Source organism: Corvus cornix, chromosome 7, assembly GCF_000738735.6.
Source record: "Corvus cornix cornix isolate S_Up_H32 chromosome 7, ASM73873v5, whole genome shotgun sequence".
NCBI lineage: Eukaryota > Metazoa > Chordata > Aves > Passeriformes > Corvidae > Corvus > Corvus cornix.
This window is the reverse complement of record NC_046337.1, coordinates 21,810,030-21,831,216: the sequence shown is the minus strand read 5'-3', so window position 1 is coordinate 21,831,216 and position 21,187 is coordinate 21,810,030. Positions and strand designations below refer to the sequence as shown.

Below are 21,187 nucleotides of genomic sequence, written 5' to 3'. Positions count from 1 at the left end.
TTTCAATTCTTAATTGCAGGTGATTCATGCTCAGGAGGCATAGGTTCCTTTTTTTTTTTTCCCCTCCCCTTCATGAATTGGTGTACTCAAAGCAGGGCCTGCTGGACCCAGAGAGCAATGCTCCTGCCCACTGTGACATTTCTGGCTGTTGCCAGAAGCTGCCTGTTCTGCTGTTCTGGGCTTTCTGTCTCTGTTTTCTCTGCATTTAAGCAAATTGCAAGGAACCTTTGAGTAGAGATGAGATGAGACAAGATGGCTTGAGAATGAGGTGCTGAGCAGATAGAGTGGGATGGATAGGTGAGTCCTAACAGGACAACATTGGGAAGCAAACCAAAGCACAGCTTAAGGATGAGGGGAGAGGTCTTGCATGCAGATGGAGATTGCTAAGGCTGGGGGAAGGCAAAGTCCTGGAAAAGAGAGGAGTGTGTTTGTGAGTAAAGAAGATGATGGCAAGAAAGTGCTGAGTATCCCGAATTTCTCCTGTGCTTAGAATATAAGGAAAGGAAAGGTAGATCTTCAGGAAACATTGTACTTCTGAATGGCTTGAAACAAAGTGAGAAAGGATGAGCTACTTGGATCACATCATCCTCAGGATTCGACCTATGTGAACTGACAGCATTAAATATTGCTTGTATAAACTGCCAAAGTAAGAACAAATACTGTGTCTGAGTTGCTCTGAGTAAAGTTGGTATAACAGTACTTGTCAGAAGCTTTATAGAAAGCTGAAGAAAAGTGTTTACTGTCTTAACATGGTAAATTTGGCTTGTGGGAAATCTGTGTGGTTTTTAAGTACATATGATCTGTGCTGTGTATGTAACCCAGCTAATTCTGAGTGAAAGTATCTGTCAGCTTGAAACTGGTCTCAGTTTGAAATTGCAATTTATGTACATGGACAGTGTCCCTGATCGAAAATGTCCTTGCTGATGGGAGTGCCTTTGTACTGACAAAAATCTGACCAATGCTGGTAGGATCACATCTGGACAGAGCTGATTGCATCAGCTTATGTATTTATGTTTTCTGTAGTGCTCTAGGCCTTTGGAGAAGAGCAGCTTTAAGCTGAATTGCATCTCACTTAGGCCAGAAAATACCATTAAGATAGAACCTGATGCACAGCTTGTAGAAAATGATTTTATCGTGGAAACATTTAGCAGAGCTGAGTTACTGTGAAAAAATCTGAGAACTGACAGTGTAGAGTTTACTGCATTAATTAGGAAGTGCTGCAGCATTAGTGAGAAAATGTATTTTGGATTCCACATTTTCTGTGGGTTTTTTAATCAGGCCTGTAAGTGCTTTTCAGATGCCTAATTGGAGATGCCATACGTGGAAGCCTGTACTATCTGAAAATCAAACCCTTTTCCTAATAATGCATTTCCAAATACTTTTTGTGTATCAGATGAGACCACATCAGTTAACCTTTAAAAACAGGTAACTAATAGACAGGGTTGGTGTTTATGCTTATTCTATTTCATCCAGTGTAGTAGGTTAGTTTTAGTAATAGAAACATTCTTGCTCAGAAACACACACTACAGACCCTCTGCTTCACTGTTTCACTGTGCTTGTACTTGCTACTACACTGGTTTATATTAGATAACTTTTTTTTAAAATCACAATAGAAATGACCTTTTGTTTTTTCATTACCTCGTGTAGGATGGCTGGAGGGTATTCTCACACTGTAAAGGCAATAAAGCTCACCGACAGATTTTTTTCTAACAAAATCTTTGTGCACAGCTGCGTAACATAAATCATTCCTTCCCATTTCTGAATGTTAGATATTTGTTGTATGAAAGTAACTGCTGTTCTTGCCTGACTTTAACAAGGTTTGAGGTATTTTGTTTGGCACAAATACTGTCTCTTTTTAGCTTTATAACCGTACTGCCCTTAGTTTTAACAATTGCATGGCTTGAGTGTGAGCAAGATTAGACTGCCAAGATGTTTGTATTTTCATAACAGTCAGCTCATATTTTAAAAATACAGTGTGTGTTGTCCTTTACTTAAATTATTTATTTGTAAATTCAACTAGTGCATATATTGCCAGAACCCAGAGTATATCAAAAGCAAATTCAGGTAGTAGAAGAGTTGTCTTCTGGGACTAAAGTAATGCTTTTTACTTACAATTTTGGCCCCTTTTCCATGTGACATTGCATTGCTAAGGGATCATGTTACAATGCTTCTGGAATGAATCGACTTGCACTGCCTTAATTAAAGGTATCAAAGCAGGAATGAATAACCCTGGCTGCATCTGTTGCTGCTGATTTGCTTTTACTGCCACAGTGAAGCACAAGCTGCTTAGGGTCTCTCTGCAGATTCAAGGTGTTCTTGCTGATCTGCAGGATGTGGTAGAGCATCTGCAGGACCTTCCAAAGATCAAACCCCATCATATTCAGGGGGATGGCAGTTTAACTGAGTGCTGCCTTAATAATAAAGTCATAATGAATTGTATTTATAAAACCCACTGCCACCGAGGTGGTCTGCAAGGACTGCACCCTCTTCATGTGTAGAGCTAAAATACAGGGTAAAAAATTGAACAAAATTGCAGTGCAGTTAGGGCAGAGAGTGTTTTGGGAGGGTCTGGCAAAGTCTGTGCCAATTAAACTGGAAAATATCTTATTCCACTAAGCTGTATTTTAGAGATTTTTGACATGAGTCTATGTGTGAGAGATGGACTACAGCAAGTATCTGAAGACAGATTGTGTACTCTAAGGGGAAGCAAAGCAAAATCCTTTCCCAGCTTCAGGCTCAATTTTGGTGGCCTTAAGGACTCTCAAGTGGAGATGCCACTCAGGCCAAAAGTCAAGCAACAGTTTCCCAGATTGCTTGATCTTTATGTAACCTTACAATAAAAGCTAGAAATTCGTGTTTTGTTGGATGCAGCAGGTAGTTCCAGTGAGCAGACAATTGCAAACAGAGCTAAGGCAGGAACGCTGCAGTCGGAAGTGGCTTCAGACAGCAGTGCTGGCTGTGTGGGTGGCTCAGCTTGTGACCCTGTGGTGTGATGAGGATGGAAAAACTCTCATCAGCTCCAAGGCAGATAAGCACAGCATCTTGCAGAAAGCCTCGGTGATTTGTGGCATCAGAACTGCAGCTGGTCAGAGCAGTAAAACAGTGGATCAGAGTCGAAGTTTGCAACATAGCCCTGAGCTCAAAATGTCAGATCAGTTGTAAAGCAAGTCATAAGAGCGACAGAACTTAGAAGATGTTGGGATTTTATTTCTTAAAAAATTGATTTGAGAATTAAAATTTGGGATTAGAAATATGTTGGTACTTTTAATATTTACTCATTACTTCCAAAAAGAGCTTGTAGTCAGTTTAAAAAAAAAACAACCTCCTTTTTTCCAAAATATTTTGCGGTCCTTGCATACTCTGATTTTATTTTAGCAGTGTTAATTGCCATCCAGAAGAGGAAAAACCTAATGGCAGGAATAAGTTGCATGGAAACTCATTTATTGGAATTTAAATTGAGATTGAAAAAAATCTTTCTGGTGTAGTTTAAAATGGAATTTATAGATATATACATAGCAAAATAATATATATTCTCCTTCCTCCTCACAGTATGTTGGCTTCTGATCTGCATGTTTGCCATTTTTCAAATGTGTTTCTACAGTTTCAGTTCTAGCTGGATAAAGAAAATACCTTTTCACATTTTTAGTTTAAGTAAAAAGGGGGAAATCTTAACAAGTTGTTCTATACTCTAATAGTAAAAAGGAAGTTTAGAACCTAGGTGCCATATTATCTTAATAATTCTGCAAGGGCTTCTGCAGTTATTTCTGTGTTGAAGTGTTTCCAACAAAACATCAAGATTTTTTGTTTTCTTTCAGATACTGATGAATACAGACCACCTGTTTGGAAATCTTACTGTAAGTATCTCAGCGTTTTGGGGTTTTTTTCCAAGTCAGAGCTGGAAAAGTTTCAGTTTGATTCTTTAAAAGGCTCATTTCTCTTTTCATCAGAAAGTGAGTTTAAGAAGCCTCAAAGGGGTTCATTTCTGTTTAGAGATAGGTGCAGCCAAACTACCCCCCAGGACAAGTCAGCATAGATTATTTGGAGGAGTAGATTCTCTGCCCCTTATTAACATAAGTTGTCCCACTCCTGGTTGGTCTCACTTATAGTAGTTTGTCTGTCTAGACCAGAGCTTACATAAGCTCCATTCATGCCTTAAATTTTGTATCCTTGCAAACTCCTAGGGCTCCTGTGATCTTGTACCTTGCATCACTACAGCTAAGCTTGAGCTGGTTAAAAAAACTCAAAATAAACTGCTTTCCTCAGGAATTTGCTGATGTATTAAAATGAGAGCATTTGTTTGGCGTGGTGTGACAAATCACAAGCCGGTTTTTTGAAGCCCTGACTAGAAGGGCCTGGTTTGCTACTAACCTGCCTGTGCTCTGCAGGTCTTGGTGTGTGTGCCCTAGCCCAGGGGGAGCTGGCTTTGCAGGCTGCCTTAGTCAGGTGTGCAGGGCAGCAGTCCAGGTGCCTTGCCCTGGGATCAGAGTGCCACTCTCTTGGGAACCTCACAACTTGCTGTTTTCATTTCAAAAAACAAACCCAAACCAAATAAACCACACCCACAAAAAAGCAAACAGCCATTTTTAAATGCAAAGGAATTCCGTGTAAAGGAATGACCTGTTGTTTGGCTGTGCTAATGGAGGTTTAGTGACATGAAAGACAGCATGAGAAAAATGTAAAAGAGCATCGTAACTTCCCACAGTGCCTCACCTTTAAATTCTAGTTCTTTATAGACAGAAAAGCCAAAATGTGAGGCATTTTGAGACTTGAGGAACCACAGCAAGACAGAAGAGTCTTCTGTGAAAAGCAGATTTTGAAAACAGAATGTTTGTGTGTATAACACACTTAACAGTTTAGGGATGTCAGACTTACATTTGCATTACTTTGTATATATTCAGCTTGGTGTCTTCAGGCTGGATAAAGGGATTTTTACTCAAGCAACATTTCACATCAACAAAATGTTTGCTCTCTAAAGGTTGAGGAGATTTAGTACTTGAGAAAATGCAGTTATTTCAAAAGGTTTCCATCCTGCTGTGGGAGACTTTTCAATTAGAGATGTGGAATTAAAGGCTTGGTGAGAACCACGGTTAGAAAGACAGCAAGTGTAAGAGGGCAGATTAAATTATTTTTTCAGCTCTGTACCTTCTGTGAACTCAGGGAACACTGCTTCCTTGTTCAGTTTATTGCATGCCATAATCTATAACAGAGAGGTTCAACCTCTCTAATACCGGATCTTTATTGGCAGCTTGACAGCAGCTGAAAGCCTGGGCACGTGCAAATGCATGTGCACCCACTTTCCAACATGGTTTGCATGTATGGTTTGTGTGCACCCACTCTCCTACAACATCATGGTCTGCCTGCCATGGTGAACCTTCCTGTGGTTCAGAAGTAAGCTTTGAATCCCAAGGTTTGATTAGATTTCTGTCTCATGGCAGATGAAGAGGAATGTCTTGTTTGACTTCCCTGGCAATAATTACAGCAAGGAAACTGGTGTTGAACAGTCTGAATTGCATACATCAGTTAGAGGAGGAGGGATAGGAGTCCTGTTTTGTAACTTAGCTAGTCAGCTTGCTGTGCTTCTTACTAGAACAGAAGAAAGGTATTGCCATTGGTGAAAAAGAATTTCCTTTCAGAAAATCTTTTCATCCTGGCTTGAAGTAAGGTGGGAAACAGTTTTCAGCCAGTTTCTGTGGAGCATGCTGATTGTGGGTCTCCACTGCTCTTTTTTGAAATTCAGAAAAGTCTTTACTTGCTCTTTGATTTTATTTTTTTTTTCCTTTGAACTTGGTGCTGCAGTTCTCAGAGTTCCATATGGACGAGGTCCAGTGCCATCAAATACAACTTTTACAATGGAAGCTAGGGAATCTCTGTGCTGGCAGTGTAAATGCTCATGCTATGCTTAAAATGATACTTGCAGTTTTATGTACCAATGTGGTGTTGTTCATCACTTGCAAAAATAATTTTCGTATTACCAGTACAGTATGGAAATGACTGATTTTAATAACAACAGGAAAAACCATTAGGATTTTTTATTTGGAACAAAAGGAGTATTTTTTCCAGTTTATCTTATGATTCTGTGATCATTGGGCATCTTGCCATTTTCTCCATTCCCATGTAGCTTGATACATAAATACAGCATTTGCCAGTGGAAAAGACTTGGGATCAAATGAGAATTGTAATGAAGTCAAATCGTATCAGTCGAATTAATGTGTGGTCTTATTATGTGAAGAAGGTGATAGCAAATGTTATTAGACCTTGGTTTTAGTACTAATGATTGAAGCATAATTTAATTTTGAAAGATTACAATTCCAAATGTCCATTTTGCCAGTTATAATGTACTATTGAAATACTAACTTAGTGTTGACAGCCTCATTTTGAAGGTGGCTTGCCAAACTAGATTCAGTTGGGATGGAAGTTGAAAGTCATTCCTTTGGTATTATACTAAAAAGTCCACACATACTGGTAGCATTAAATTTACATCTGGTTCCAAAAATCTGTTCTGCCTTGATAGAGCTTATTTTAAAAATAGAGTAAAAGGAGGAGGGAAGATGTAAATATAAGTAAGTGTATGTCATAATTTGGGCCTTAGCTAGTTTATGCTGCTACTCAACTCGTTATGTTTTGCAGATCTTTAGATCTGCAAATGCAAAGGCTATCTTTCTCTTTCTTCAGAAGGGTCCTCACTGAGCAGTGGCAAAGGCAGAGGGTTTGATACCACACAGTTCTTAGTGATTCTTGTAAAGTCTTGACATATTGAAGGTGACTGGATGTGTGCCCAGCATAGTAGGATTGGGCTCCATCTGCTTGCTGAAGAAAGTCTGACAGCTGCCTGATTTGGCATATAATGAACTTTAATTTGTGTTTATTATGATTCTTTTTCTAATCTGTTTGTTGGAAACTTGTCAGGTCTCACCTAGTTATTCCATATTACTTGATCAATTGATTGTAAAGAAAATCAATATCCTGTTTTGGCTTGCAACATTCTTTTTTTCTGACCACTTGTTAGTCAATTTTTATATCCTTGGTATCCTTGCATTAGACTTTGCAGAATGTCTCCTTTATATAAACAGCAGTGTTTAATGTTAAATGCTTACCTTACACAGTGATTCTGTATTAATTAGAATTTAACTTCTGCTTCCTCCCAGTATATCAGTTACAACAGGAAGCTCCCCATCCTAGAAGAATAACCTGCACTCGTGAGGTAGGTATCACAGAGTTCAGTTTTATACAGTCCAGCAATTCCATGTCTGTACTTAATTGTGTCCAGCCCAAAGAGTGGCTCCTTGGGACACTTTGTGCTGTGATTAGAGTGAGTAGCCTTGGGGGTGCTGATACTCGGAAATCCATTTATTCTAAAAATGAAATTTAAAGGATTTTGATGTGTATCATCATTTACTGAGAATCATTTACTACTTTTCGATTCCTAGATACATGGAAACACACCTTTTCTCCTCCTTTTTGCATCAGAAATTCACAGAAGCAAGAGCAGAGCTGTACAGGGGAACTATGCACCTGTTCGTACAGACATCACTGCTAGGTGTGTAAAATAAATCAGCAGAGGGAAGACTAAAACCTCCCCTGGTGCTGTTATTTGAGTCACAGTACTTCAGACTCATTAATAGCAGGAGCTGAGCTATGCAGAGCCACAGATTTTACGGACTGAAGTGGTAACAATGGGATCCCCTCAATAGACAGTGATATGGAAGCATCTGCTCATGGGATAAGCTGTCGAGGTAGACCCCACATTGCTACTGTGCCCTGAGCTGCCATTCAGCAGAGCAGCACCTCTCCAGGGTTGTGGTGTTGGAGGGTTTAACTGACACCAAACATTGGTGCCAGCAAGATTTAGTCATAACTACATCCATCTTGCAGCTTCAGTGAAGAACCTGGGAAACATTAATTTCAATTTCAAAAATGCTGAAATGTTAGGCAGTATTACAAAACACAGCTCTTACTGAATAACTGGAAGTTATTACATTTCTGCAATAAAACTTGAGTATTTTTGTCATGTGCCAAGAGAAAGGAAATTAATCTTTGAGATATGTTATTTGCTTCAATGTAGTGTTAAATACAGAGGGATGTAGCACTGTCTGGAGGGAACATTAATAGCTTATAGTTTTGATCACAAGGAGGAATTCTTGATAGAATTAAGCAGGCAATTTTCTGTCCTTTTTTCAAAAGTCCAAGTATAATTCTATGAAGTAGTCTGGCAATTTTCAAAATAAAATGTAGAGATTTAACAGAAATGAAGTATTGTGTTTAATGGAAGCACTCATTTTCCTCTGTTAATTTGATGTTTCGAAAAAAGGTATAGCTATAACTTACTGCACTTAAGCAAGATATAGCTACAGGAAAGAACAATACATGAATTTTGCAAGAATGATAGCAAAATTTTTTGTTTTGACAAGGATTTCTACTGTTAATGAGCGTCCAAGAAGAGGTATTCTGGTTAAAATTGTTGTGCAGGTACCTTAGGTACATCAAATAAGGTCAGATGGACATTTGAAGGAAAGACAGCTACAGAAGATAAGATCCAAGCTGTGAAAAAATTGAAGTTTTTCCAGTTTTTTATTCCCATTGCAACATTATTAAGAAGGTTCTGTTCTATTTTGAGTGTTCTCTATGGTACATATTTTCATTACATTAATATACAAAGTGTCTGAAGTCTTGTAAAAGCTTAGTATTACAATACAGGTTTATGATTCAGAGTGCTCACCTGGATAGGATAAAGTATTTTATTCCTTGCCTCCAATGGATTGTGCTTATTGTTGTAAAGTGCTGTTGCATAGTTGCTTTTTCCTTCCTCTCCTCAGAAGTATTTCACTGGTGGAAGAATTGGTAGTATGTGTGTGGTTATAGGTACACAGGCATATTGTAAAACATTGAAGGGATTTTTGGTAGCATTCTGACCCTGTTTCTTGAGGTGCTGACATTACGCACGTACGATCACTGTAGCCTTTTCTTTTCTGAGCCTTATCTCTGAGTCCTGCTCTTGTTTACTCCTGTAGTGACAGACTGAAAGTGTAATGCTCATAAAGTAGCCTGACTTGTGGTGAGGGGTGAAAATTTTTCTGTTTCTTCAGTTAGATGCTATGAGAACCTCATCTGTGAATGTTTTAATTCCCACAGAATTAGAACCTTCATTTTTTGTATATATTTTGATTTCTTTAAAAGGAAAAAAACCAAAACCAACAAAGAAATGGAAAAAACCCAAACAAATCCATAATAGAAAGTACCAGCACAGTTAAGGAAATCATACAGTGCTTAACATGACAATTGTAATTATTTTGTAATTATTTGGCTGCACAAAGTATATGTACTCTGTAGTCAGGGAGATACTGTAAACTGATCAAGTAGTCTGGGATATTCAGTAAGAAATGTTGGCATTATATCCCAGGCTAGTTTGACTGCAGAGAAGGGCTTGGGGATCTTTTGCCCTAGTGGTAAGACCTCACTAGCAGATTTCATACTAAGTTCTTCTTCATAGTATTTCTTAGAATACTATTAGCTAATCCAGTCAAATAAGCAGAGGCATAAATGTGTATTCAGTATCTGAAAATTAAAAATTTTTCCTGCCTCTGGAGTGATGGAAATTGTTCAGCTATTGATCAGATACAATTGTCCTCTTTTTAGAACAGAACAAGAAACTTGCCAGCCAAGTATAAAAACATCTGCGTAAAGCTTCTTCAAATACGAATCACAGTGACTACTACAACTTTGTCATCCTCATTTTCACTGAATTTAAATTCTGTTAATTGGAAAGTTTTATTAGCTGTAATAGAGATAGTAATTGAAAAGTCGGACTGATTTATGAAGGAAAATTTGCTATGGGTGAATGGTGTCCTCTAGCCTGTTACAGTCAATGGAGGATTTGCAAAAGTACCACAAACAGTCAAAACACTCTGCTAAGTCCTGTCATGATTGGAGAAAGAAATGCAACACATTGGTGTCTCTAATGTCATATTTCTATGAATTTATTCCAAAACAAGATTATGACATATGACAAACTTTAAGTAAGTGTAAAACTATCCCTGTGTCAGAGTGAACAGAAAAATGATACATTCTGTGTTATTTTAAAATAGCTTCTTGAACTCTGCTGAGTAAACTGGTGTCTGTACCGTGAACATTGTTGTAGAAACTGAGAAATAAAAGCTGCAGATCTAGAAGCTAGTGAGAATTGAAGTAAGTAACACAAAACTATGAAATAATTAGTCAGGTATTCAGCTGCAGAACAGAGCTTATTAAATACACATTTTATCATTGAAGAATTAGTTTATTTTTTTATAAAAAATAGTTATTGGAAGCTTATTTTTAAGTAGTAAAGGTAAAATTGAAAGAATACATTATCAGTGTGCATTTTCGTACTTCTGCATTAATTCTTTATAATGCAGATAACAGTTTTTCATTATAAGTGTTGAACAATTTATGCAGCTGAGCTGATTTGAAGTGAAAATATATTCAGCAAGCAGTAACTTGTTTAACCTTTCTCTCTGGTCTCAGCCTCTCCTGCTTGTGTTGAGCTTTGTGATCTGTTCTTTCTCAGCTGGGTTTCTATTAGCAGCCATGCATGAGTCAATGGGGAGCAGAATCTTTTCCTAAGTGGTTGAATTATTCAGCCGTATAAACAAATTCATAAATATTAGGAAGAGAATTTTGGTCCTGAGAACATCAAAGAGGTCAGTAAGAATGAACAATATGTAGTTTGGTGAGGTATTAGCACATAAATTGCTCTTCTTGCCTTTTTGTAATCCACCTGTTGACAAAAGCAAGAGTGATGATTAGGGGGAAAAGCTCTTGTTAAAGAATAATTGGAAATCACATCATAAAAAACCCCCAGCCCTTTATTTCACGTGCAAAGGCACACATTGTACAAGTGCTGATACTGAGAGGTGTATTCAACAGAATGACCTACTTAACATGAAATGCTTCTCAAATACAAAGAATTCAAGTTTCTGCTCTGCTACACCAGTTTCATATCAGAGCAACACACAGATCAGTGGAGAGACGCTGAAGTAAAAAGAGCATTGCATTCATTTGGGATTTTTTATTGTGAAGGTGTAGCAGAGTCAAGTCTGTTAATACTCCATGAGGTTAAAGTTGATGATTCCATAACATTCTAAGGTTATTTGACTTCTGCATGAGGCTTGCCTGCAAATTATAATGTTGTTTGTCCCATTAATACTGTATTTCCTCCATGAAATTCATATTTGTTGTGCTTCTAATCTTACATACATGTGTGCATGTACAGGCATATTTAGGACAGCCTTGACTGCTATATGAATGAAATGCATTAATGAATGAAAGCATTCCACGAAAAATTTTAAATAACTATACGAAAGGATACATATTGTGGAGATAATTAAAATCACTGGCCTTTTCTGTCCTCTTAGGAGGCTTCATCCTAATTCAGTGCTAATAGTTAACAAGCCTGTTAACCAGCATCTCTGTGTAGTATTGTGAAAACGGTAAAGAAACACGGAATAGATGGGCATATATAATGCACAGCCTTCTTAGAGCTGTTTGTAAGGTGGCTTTATCAGCATGATAGTCAATCAGGATGGCTTTCCAAATTTCATGGTAGGTAAGCTCCTTTCCAAACGCATGTCTACTGTAAGGTACTTGCCAAGTCTGCCTGATTTGCCTGTTCATAAATTTGGTTTCATTGCCTTCACACCTCCATTTAAAAAAAAAAAGGGGAAATTAAGCAATGGTAGATATCTTGTTGACCTTTGTGTTTCTTGCAGGTATCATAGGGAGACCTTAATTTTTTCCCATGGCCTCTACATTAGTGATATACAAATAAACACATTGAAAGCAAATATCTCATGCTTTTTTTCCCCTTTGTTTTTCCTAGGTAGAAGCAATTTTTAAACCCTTGCCAAGCAAACAGCAATAGGAAATTTTTCCCATAAATAAAAGTCCTGAGAAGTCAAAAGGCAGCATGCAGCTGATCTTTCCTGGATACAGAGAAAAAGAAGCAGCTAAGGCTGCCCTTACACTCAGCAATGCTTTGGTCCAAAAATATTGCCAAATCAGAAAGAAACTCTGCAGAGGATAATTACACACTGTATTTTCAGCTATCAGCTTTAGCTAATAGGACCGATTTCTTGCTATCATCTTATTTAAAAATGTATTTCCTTTCTTAGGTGGGTTTAGTTCCAGTCCAGATGTTTTGGTTTTGTCTCCTTAAGGATGACGGACTGTGAAAGTTAGACTAATGAAGCTTCTGAGCTAAACTGTTTTGGCTCTCAGTGTTCATGTGCAAAGGGAAGATACATGGGTGCCTGTGATTGTAATTTGTAGAATTAATTTTGTAGCATACAGTCTGGCAGGAACTTCTTGAAGTCCAAGCAAACACAAAAGACCAAGAAAGCTGCACATTGCTTCTGGTTCTGGTGCAGTTAAGGATGCCTAAAGTAAGAACAAACACTGTGTCTAAGCTGCAAGGGGTACAGTTGGTGTAACAACACCTGTCAGAAGCTTTATAGAAAGCTTGAGAACAGTGTTTACTGTCTTACATGGTAAATTTGGCTTATGGGCAATCTGTGTGGTTTTCTGAGTACACACAAACTGCACTGGGTATGTAGCCCAGTTATTCTGAGTGAATTAGAAGGCCCCTGCTGAGTTCTGATGGAATTTTCTTGAAGTCTTAACATATGTTATTATAGATGTGAAAACCCCCTAATATTATCATAAATGTAAAAACTTATGAAAAAAACACTAACAGGCAGTAAAATTCAGTGAATTGAGGTTCCAGCTGCACTGAGTCTTATGCAAGCAAAAAGTGTTGCATATTGACATTTATACTGAAGTTTTTGCAAGTTGGTAAAACTGATCAGTAGAGACAGAGTGTTAACAGAAGTGGTTATTTTCCTCTTTAACTCATCATCCACCAAATGAACTGCAAACCCAGTTAAAAATGCCTGAAAGTCCTGTGGAGGTTTTTTCAGATGCTTTGTTCCAGTCATCTTCCCATTCACATTTTCAAATGTTTGCACACAGAGTATATCATAAATTGTCTTAGGATTTGCAAGTACTCTGAAGATGCCCTGTCAAGTTACTAATCCGTTTCCGAAAATGAATGTTTTGCTTATATAAATTTTCCAGTACTGTCTTATAAATTCACTGAGATAAATATAAAATCTCACTAGACAGACAACAAAATCTTATTCAAGGATTCTTCTTTTAACAACTGCCCTAAAACTAGTATTTTGGCGTAAGGGTTTTAGTTAAGAATTGTTTCAAGTTTCTGTAACAACAGCAATAAAATGCTTTCATTTTTTCTCTGTTTATGTTGATATCTTCTTATTGAAGAAATAGCCTACATTTAACAAAAAGTATCTAAGACCTTTCTTCTTTCTTGAAATGATCCAGTCTCTTCAGGCCCTTTGAAAACAGCTATCACACCAGTCAACTCTTGTTTTCTGTTATAAAGGAAAAGGAAATCTTTTAGAACATGATAAATCTTTCCAATGATGGAATGTTTTTTCCAAAGTGATGAACTATTACAATAGCTTTCTATTTGCTGGGAATGTGGAAGAATTGTTATTAGACTATACATCAGGATGCATGTTGTTTTTTTGTTGTTTTGGACATCTGAAATCTATACTCCACTGAAATAACTGGAAAGATGTGCTAATATTAATAGGCTTTTTGTTGAAAACATGGAAAGAAGAAACTAAAGTGGCATTCTGTGTTTCAGCATACCTGGATTGTTTTATACTTTTGTAGTTCAGGTTGTATAACTGTAGACTTTTACTCCCCAAAGGGTTTCCTCTTTTAAATTTAGCAAGAAAGGATAATCTGGTGGTTTAGATTATTAGCTGATTTCTGTGAGGTCTGCTGTTCCTCACTTGGCTCTAGACTTCCTGGACAAATGCAGACGCATTCCTTAATCTAAAATAATTATCAGGCAAATCGTACTCTGGCACCCCGCATGTTGTTTGCATTTATACTGTAAGGTCTCTAGAGCACAGACAAGGTGGAGTTACACTACATAACACATGCACACCTGCTTTTGAAGTCTTTTAGGTGATATTGCAGAGCACACAGTTTAATGAAGTCGAGAAGTACAAGACTTAGGCACCTGATGATTTGCCCTCTCTGAGGGGCTGTATAGTAGTGCCTTTATTTCAGCAGTGGCACCAACAGCTCTGTGATGGAAGGTAACCTATACATTTAAGAGTTTCGTAGATGTTTCACTGCACTAGTGCACTCAACAGCGTGGTGCACTTACATGCATGAAATTCAAACTCGTTTCCCCTTTTTGGCACTTTGTAGGAGCAATATTGAATGCCATCAGTTTGTATATGCAGTCCTGAGGATGACATGGTCCAAGTGGCTCATCCTTTCTCACTCCGTTTTAAACCATTCACAAGTGTGATGTTTTCTGAAGGTCTCCCTTTGGTTTCCCTGTGTTCTAATCGCAGGAGAAGTTCTGCAGTAGATGATTTTTGCCTGCACTTTCAGATTATATCCCTTTCTATTTTTGATACTATATTGTAAACAGTCCACTTACTGTATAGCTTCGCTTGTTATGCAACATTACAATTTCTGTTGTTTCTTCTAGGTAGAGAACAGACCCAAATATTATGGAAGAGAGTAAGTAGCAAACATCTCTGAAAGTGGTTTATCCTGACATATTGGTTGATAATAGTTACAGAAAAGGTGGCAAGTGTTTACTCTGTGCCCTTTGTTTCTTCTGTGTGTTTTACAGCAGTGTGTCTTACCATCAGATCATTATTACAGTGCCATCACTTTTGCCTGCCTAAAATTACAGCTGCAATTTCTGATGGATATGGATATCACTGAGTGCTACTTTAACTGAGAAAAACATACATATGTTTCTGTACTTTGAAAGGATTGTGGTTTTTTACCTCCCTCTCCAGCTGGCTTTGCAAAAAAGGTGTTCTGTTTAGGTAAAAAAGATATTTGGATCCCAAACATATATTGGTATGTTCAGTCTACATGTGTCTTCTCTTTCAGGTTGCTAATGTAAAGATGGTTAGATCTAGAGTGGAGAAACAAAGTATATCTTATTTATGTTTATTTTGGTAGAAGATGTGTAGTGTTGCTGGGTTATTACATCAGCAATTACTGAGATTATGGCAACTTGCTAAAATCTCAGGGATTGCATAAAATATCCTTGAATGCTTCAAAATGTTTGATTGCATGCCACTAGCACAAAACATGTGAAGCCGGCAGGAGAAAACAGATTTATTTCTACATATTAAATTGACAGATGCAGATTTAAAAACAATATACTTGTTTCATAGATATTCTTTCCTAGAAGCCTTTCTAAACCATTTAAAGTGACTTCAAATACAGGCAGAAAGGGAGATTAATTTAAACTGTAGATTCCTGCAAATCAGTCATTTTTATGTTTGCTTCTTTTTTAATTACTCTTGGTGCTTTTTAAAGAAGACCAAAAGGTGATTTAAAAGAGAAGAGGCATGTGTTTCAAAAAAATGTTTGTTCCTTAGATTCCATGGGATGATCTCAAGGGAGGAAGCTGACCAATTATTAAGTGTTGCAGAGGGAAGCTATCTCATTCGTGAAAGCCAAAGGCAACCTGGAACCTACACTTTGGCATTAAGGTCAGTAATTAATACTTCATTTTAAAATTTATAAAATATTCAGAAGATTATACTGTGTTGCTGACCTCAGGTCATAAAATCTCTTGTGATTGTTTTCATTTTTTTTTAATCACTGTACTTTTTCACCCTAGTTACAAATTTGGTATCTTTAACCTTCTCTGTCCTTTCTTGAGGTGCTAACACTCCTTATTGTTTGCCCCATCAGGGTAACAGCAATTGTGGTTTTGCTGGTGGTGCTTCATTTTGCCCTTCTGCCACTGTGTTACAGATGTGACCCCATGCAGATGTTGGGAGAGCAGGTGATCAAGAAATAAAAGACATCTCATGAGTTCCCCTGACTAGTCTGCCGTGTGGGTACTGGCTAGGTAGCTGTTGCTGAAGAAGACTTAGTTCTCTCTTGTCTCTCCATGGGATGGCAACAAATCAGGAGGCCTTTTTCACCTGAATACTTGTTAGCTACCAATGTTTGCAGATCTACTTCTTCATTCTGCAAAGTTCTGACAAGTGGATTAGCTATAAATAAAAAAGTCAAATAAAAAATAGTTGTAAGTTTTAAATAGCTTAATTGCTTTTAAAGTATTGGAGGTTATTTTGGCCTGTGCTGTACACCTAAGTACCCAGATGGGAGATAGTGATCATTAGCAATGTTTTAAATCTAAGTGGGACAGAAAAACATTGAAGGAGAAGATGCAGTTACTGAAAGTTTTATATGGGTAAAATAAGATTATAATTAAAATAATAATGTCTTGGAATAAAAATGATGAATTAGTTTTTCAGGGGAAAAAAGAGTGTATTTTAATGAGATATTTGTTTCTGTAGTAATAAGATTTCAAAGAGAAACAGCGTTGACATTTACACTGACTTGCATTAACAGTGTAAATTTGGTATTTCTTGTTAAAATAATACTCAGTTTCATCATCTGCTCTTGCAATATTCTTTTAAAGCTAAAAAGAAATCAGTTGTAACACCTGGCTCGAAGGCAGAGCTCCTGGCCCTTGCTTCTAATGGAGCAGAAGGCACAGGGCCTATAGACTAAGATGATGCTGTAACCCCTTTGAAAGCAATAAAATCAATTTTATCCCAAATAGAAAGAAGAATGGATAGTTGTTCGTAATCAGCTCGGGAAAAGGTTTCAAATGATAGCAAAGTTGTTATCATTGATTTATTTTGATGAAATTCAGCGTTTGGGAAAATACATCAGAATCTGAAACTGCAGCATCTTGCAGCCATTTCATTATGAAGTGCTGAATAACTCACGTATCAAAGGCAGTGGGTCTAGGTGGCTGCTTTCCTGCCCACAGCAGATAATGCTCTGTTGTCTCACTGTTGGCCTTCAAAGTGTATGGATGAGGGTGTTTACTCTCATACCTTAGGTGGAACTCTGTGAACTGCAGTGCTGTGTCTTTCACACATTGGAATTTTACCACTAGGATTTCTTCTTAATCACTACTAGGAAGTGTAGCAGGAGTCTGCATTTCCATTGACTGGAGGGAGAGTTTTGCTCAGTTTCTATTTTTCCTTTTCCTGGAATTATAGATGCAGAATACAACCATTAGCCAAAATGCCCACTGACTGTGTTTCTGAAATTGTAGCCTCTCTTTAAAGACTAGGTCCTTTCTGCAGTCTCTCTGTGCATCCTGACTGTGAGAAGTTTGCTGTGATTGCCATGATAAGTTTATGTAATTTTATCAGTTTTTGAGAGCATCACTTGTGTTTGGGTCACTACACTGCCAGATGGCAAAGATAGCCCTGTCTGCAGTTTAGATAATCCCAGCAGGAATTTAAGAATGTAATTTCCACTGCCAAAAACGGAGCTTGTCAGTAGGATGGTATGTATGAGCAAAACTTTTCCAAGTTCAACAGAAGGCTTCGATTGAGTTCAGGGTCTCTAATTTCACCCTTTCTCTTCTAGCTGTATGAACCAATTTGATATTTTCATACTAGGTTTAAGTGCCCCTCTCTCCCTTAAGCAGTCGTGCTAACTTTAGGATCACTTCGGTATGATTTTTGCTTTTCCTTCTTTACCTTTGTTTTACCCCTTGGAAGCTGTGGGAGGAAAGAAAACTTGGTCAGCTGTTACATAGAAAAACAGACACAGAACAGGTTTCAAAGAATTTTATTAAGTTAACGCAGCAATTCTCTACAGGTGCCCTAATTCTGTAATAACAATAGTGACCAAACATAAAATGAAATATCCTTGTTTTCTGATTGGTTTTCAGGCACATTTTGGTAAAAAAAATGGAAAAAATTGAGTAAAATTTAGATTCTTGAAGGTACCATCAACTCTTGGCATAAATACTTGGTTCCCTCTGTATTTCTGTGTTCTACTCAATCTCTCTCTCACTGTTTGTAGCCTGATGTGTCAGTCTTTGACGGCCTGTCCGTTCTGATTAGGGCAAATTGGAAACTGCCTATGAAGTGCGATTGCATCATGAAATCCCAGTTCATCAAGACATAAAAGTCTTGTGGTAGCTCTGGGTAGAGCAGCTGATGTTGAGACTGAGACAGGTTTGTTTCCTGGCTTGTAGCTGCCGATGGTTCTGCTGGGGAGGCAGGCAATTCAGTGAGACAGACGGCCCAGCACGTCCAGTTCTGGCAGATGTCTTCTTCCTGTGTTTGTGTCAGCATGCCTGGGAATCCTGAAAAACCCAGTGCATCCAGTCGTGAAGAGCAGTTTAGTGAAACAGGATCATATCCCTTCCTGTGGCAAGGTATGATGTCTCTGTAATGAAATGTTTCCAGTCATCTTTTCTGCAATGGAGAAGAACAAGCTTTTTGTGATTTGTCCTGAGGACCCAAGCCAGACATTTCCTCAAATTATCATGGAACACTTTCAGTGTTACATTTGAGTCCACCAGCTATTGTAGCTGATGTCCAAAATCTCAGTATTCATACCAGCCAGGACTGCACATCCTGTTCAAGATGAACTGTGCCACATTTTAGTTCTTTGTTCCCCAAACCTTTCTAAATGAGTTTTTGACCACTATGAAGCATTAGGCTGTGGTACTTTTATGGAACTAGCTTTAGTAGATTTAAAGATCTTGTTCCTGAGCTGCAATAGCGACAGACATAGCCTAGCGCCACTTAAATGACCAAATATAGGACAGGAAAAATAATACTTTTTGCAAGCTTAAGCAAGGCGGTCAACTGTTCTTTGTGCAATACTGTGAAATAGTTGAGTTCAAAGTGAAGATTTTTAATATTTTTTTCTCAGCAAGATAGGGAAAGTGAGTCTTATCCAAAAAAACTTTTCCGTTTTTAAAGTTGCTGTTGACTTACTGTAAAATCTGCTTTCCACTTACATAACAAGCTGCATTTTGCTCGTCTTATGATGAGCTATTTTTGCCTACTTTCATCCATTATTGTGCAATTAATTTGCATCAGGACTTTTTTAAAGGCAGACTACCTTTTAAATCTAAATTTGAAACAAAAGATGGTAAGGTTTTTTCAGAAAATAAATTTCTCAGAATTTGTAACAGAGGTAGAAGTATGTTCTTAAAGAAAAAGAAAATGATAATTTAAATGTTGTTTTAAGTGTGTAAATTTAACTAAATATTCAGAGCTGTCCTTCAAAGAAAATTGATGTTTAGAGCCTAAGAAGGGCTGTAAAATTGTGTCAGCTCAGATACCATATAAAGGAGAATGAAGCATAAACACAACTGAGAGCAGCAAATCAGCACCCTACTATATATAATGCCTGTCCTTAATTATGGATGCATTCACCAATCTTTACTAATTAATTAATCAGAGAATGCCACTGAAAATGTTTTGCAATCTTGAGGTTTAAAAAAAATTGCTAAAGGGAGAAAACTATCATAGATATATATGTGTGTCCATACATATCAGCAAGTCTCTGTTAGAATAAAAATATTTAAAATACATTGTAATGTGGATTCAATGGTCCAAACAGATTAAAAGAATGAAAGTTCCTAACTCACTTCTGGAGCTATTAGATCTGCTTTTAGATTGGCAAAAGAGTAAGTAGTACACTGCTTAATGTTAAGACCTATAGCAAATGACAGTAACAGTAAGACATGGTTTGCAATGTAGCCTTTTGTGGTGGAGAGCTTGTTTAATAACTAGGATGAGGATAAAGAGGAAATGGGTAGAGATTGTACTAGTGGTAGGCGTTGAAGTGTGATGGTACTGCATGTTCTTTTGAGTAGATAGCTGCTGTAGCACATTTAATTGGTTACCATGGTTTCCCTTCCTGCAAATTCTATTGTTGTGATACGGATAATGAATTGAAATAAGGTTCTGCAGCATGATTTTTTAGAAAAAAAAGGTAATAATGTGAGCCATGATTATGAGTCATGTTTTCTTTATGTTTGGGGTTTTGGACACATTGAAGATTATGTAGCACCAGGAAAGAATTCTTCAGGTGAAATAAATGTCAAAAATCAGTAATCTTTATTTTAGTCAACAAATTACATGTATTGTGCAAATTCATACATATATTCTCTATCCCTAAATTATGAAATTTTGTTAAGAAACTAGCCACTGGCATTTTAAAAGAAGACCTAATTGTTAGGCTATTAGAGCATAATGCTGCAAATGAACCTTTTAAATTTCAGAGGACGACTGCTTTGGTAGCTGGATGCTGTTTATTTTCAGTGGGCTCTTTTGGGACACACGTGTAGTGCTGTTCCAGAACATGTGTTGGTTGCTGTGGGATCACTTACATGTGTAGAATTCAACATCTGCAAAAGGCTTCTTGAATTCAGAGATTAAAACCGTTGATCTGCATTCTGCTGAAAAGCCTCATTGTACATACTGGGACAAGGGAGAGCAACTGGAGAAAGAAGAATTGTTTGAAACTACTTTCTACATGATAATAGCTGAATTATGTTTTTTGAATAACGAATGCATCAAAATCTGATCATAGTTTATCCTACATCTATAGCTGATCTATAAGTAGTCAGAAGGAGCCCAGCAAAGCAGTAGCTAACTGCATCTCTTCACTTTACCATGGTAACAGTATCCTGACATCGTGCTAGTTGGTAGGAAAAAATTATAAAGATCATTTTAAAGACTAAACTTTGCATATCTTTCTGTGTATTTTTTTTACCTGATTTGCAAATGCAGTGATTGGCAGTAGCAAAGGCTGAATTCAGTTTCTAGAAACCTTTCTAAAATATTCATACAATATTCCTTGTTTGCTAAATGAAGAAAACCAGAGGAAAAGGTGGTGATAAATTCTGGAGCTTGCTTTTCTGCTCTCAAGTAAAACAATTGGCCCTCTATTTAAATTATCTTCCATGTAAAAAGTTTCTTTCCCTGCATAAAATTTCACACTAAATAATTTACTCTCTTAGTTTGTCAATAACATGAAAGGTTCAGCTACCAGTGAACAGCTTAAGTATCCAGCTTGTCACCTGCATTTTGTGAGTGCACCTGGGCACTACTGAGATGGTTTCACTTAAGTATTTAGTATAATAATAAATAGCTACTAACCTTAATGAGTAATTAACTGGCTACCTAGGTCCTCCCACAGACTAGAATGCTTTTTTCCTTATGGTTCATGTCTTCTTGCTGTGTTCCTGTTCTCCTTCCCTCCTCTTCCCATCTGTTGTTGTTGTCAGCTCTGTTTT

General features: G+C 37.4%; 1 protein-coding gene across 1 annotated transcript in view; it reads left to right on the top strand.

Moving 5' to 3' along the window:
* Positions 1 to 21,187, top strand: part of CHN1 (chimerin 1) — a 96,545-nt gene that overhangs the window by 17,958 nt on the left and 57,400 nt on the right. The window contains exons 2-5 of the mRNA XM_039554891.1: positions 3,816 to 3,854; positions 7,146 to 7,201; positions 14,570 to 14,601; positions 15,483 to 15,596. Coding sequence (XP_039410825.1) covers positions 3,816 to 3,854; positions 7,146 to 7,201; positions 14,570 to 14,601; positions 15,483 to 15,596 — 241 coding nt within the window. The remainder of the gene's footprint in view (positions 1 to 3,815; positions 3,855 to 7,145; positions 7,202 to 14,569; positions 14,602 to 15,482; positions 15,597 to 21,187) is intronic.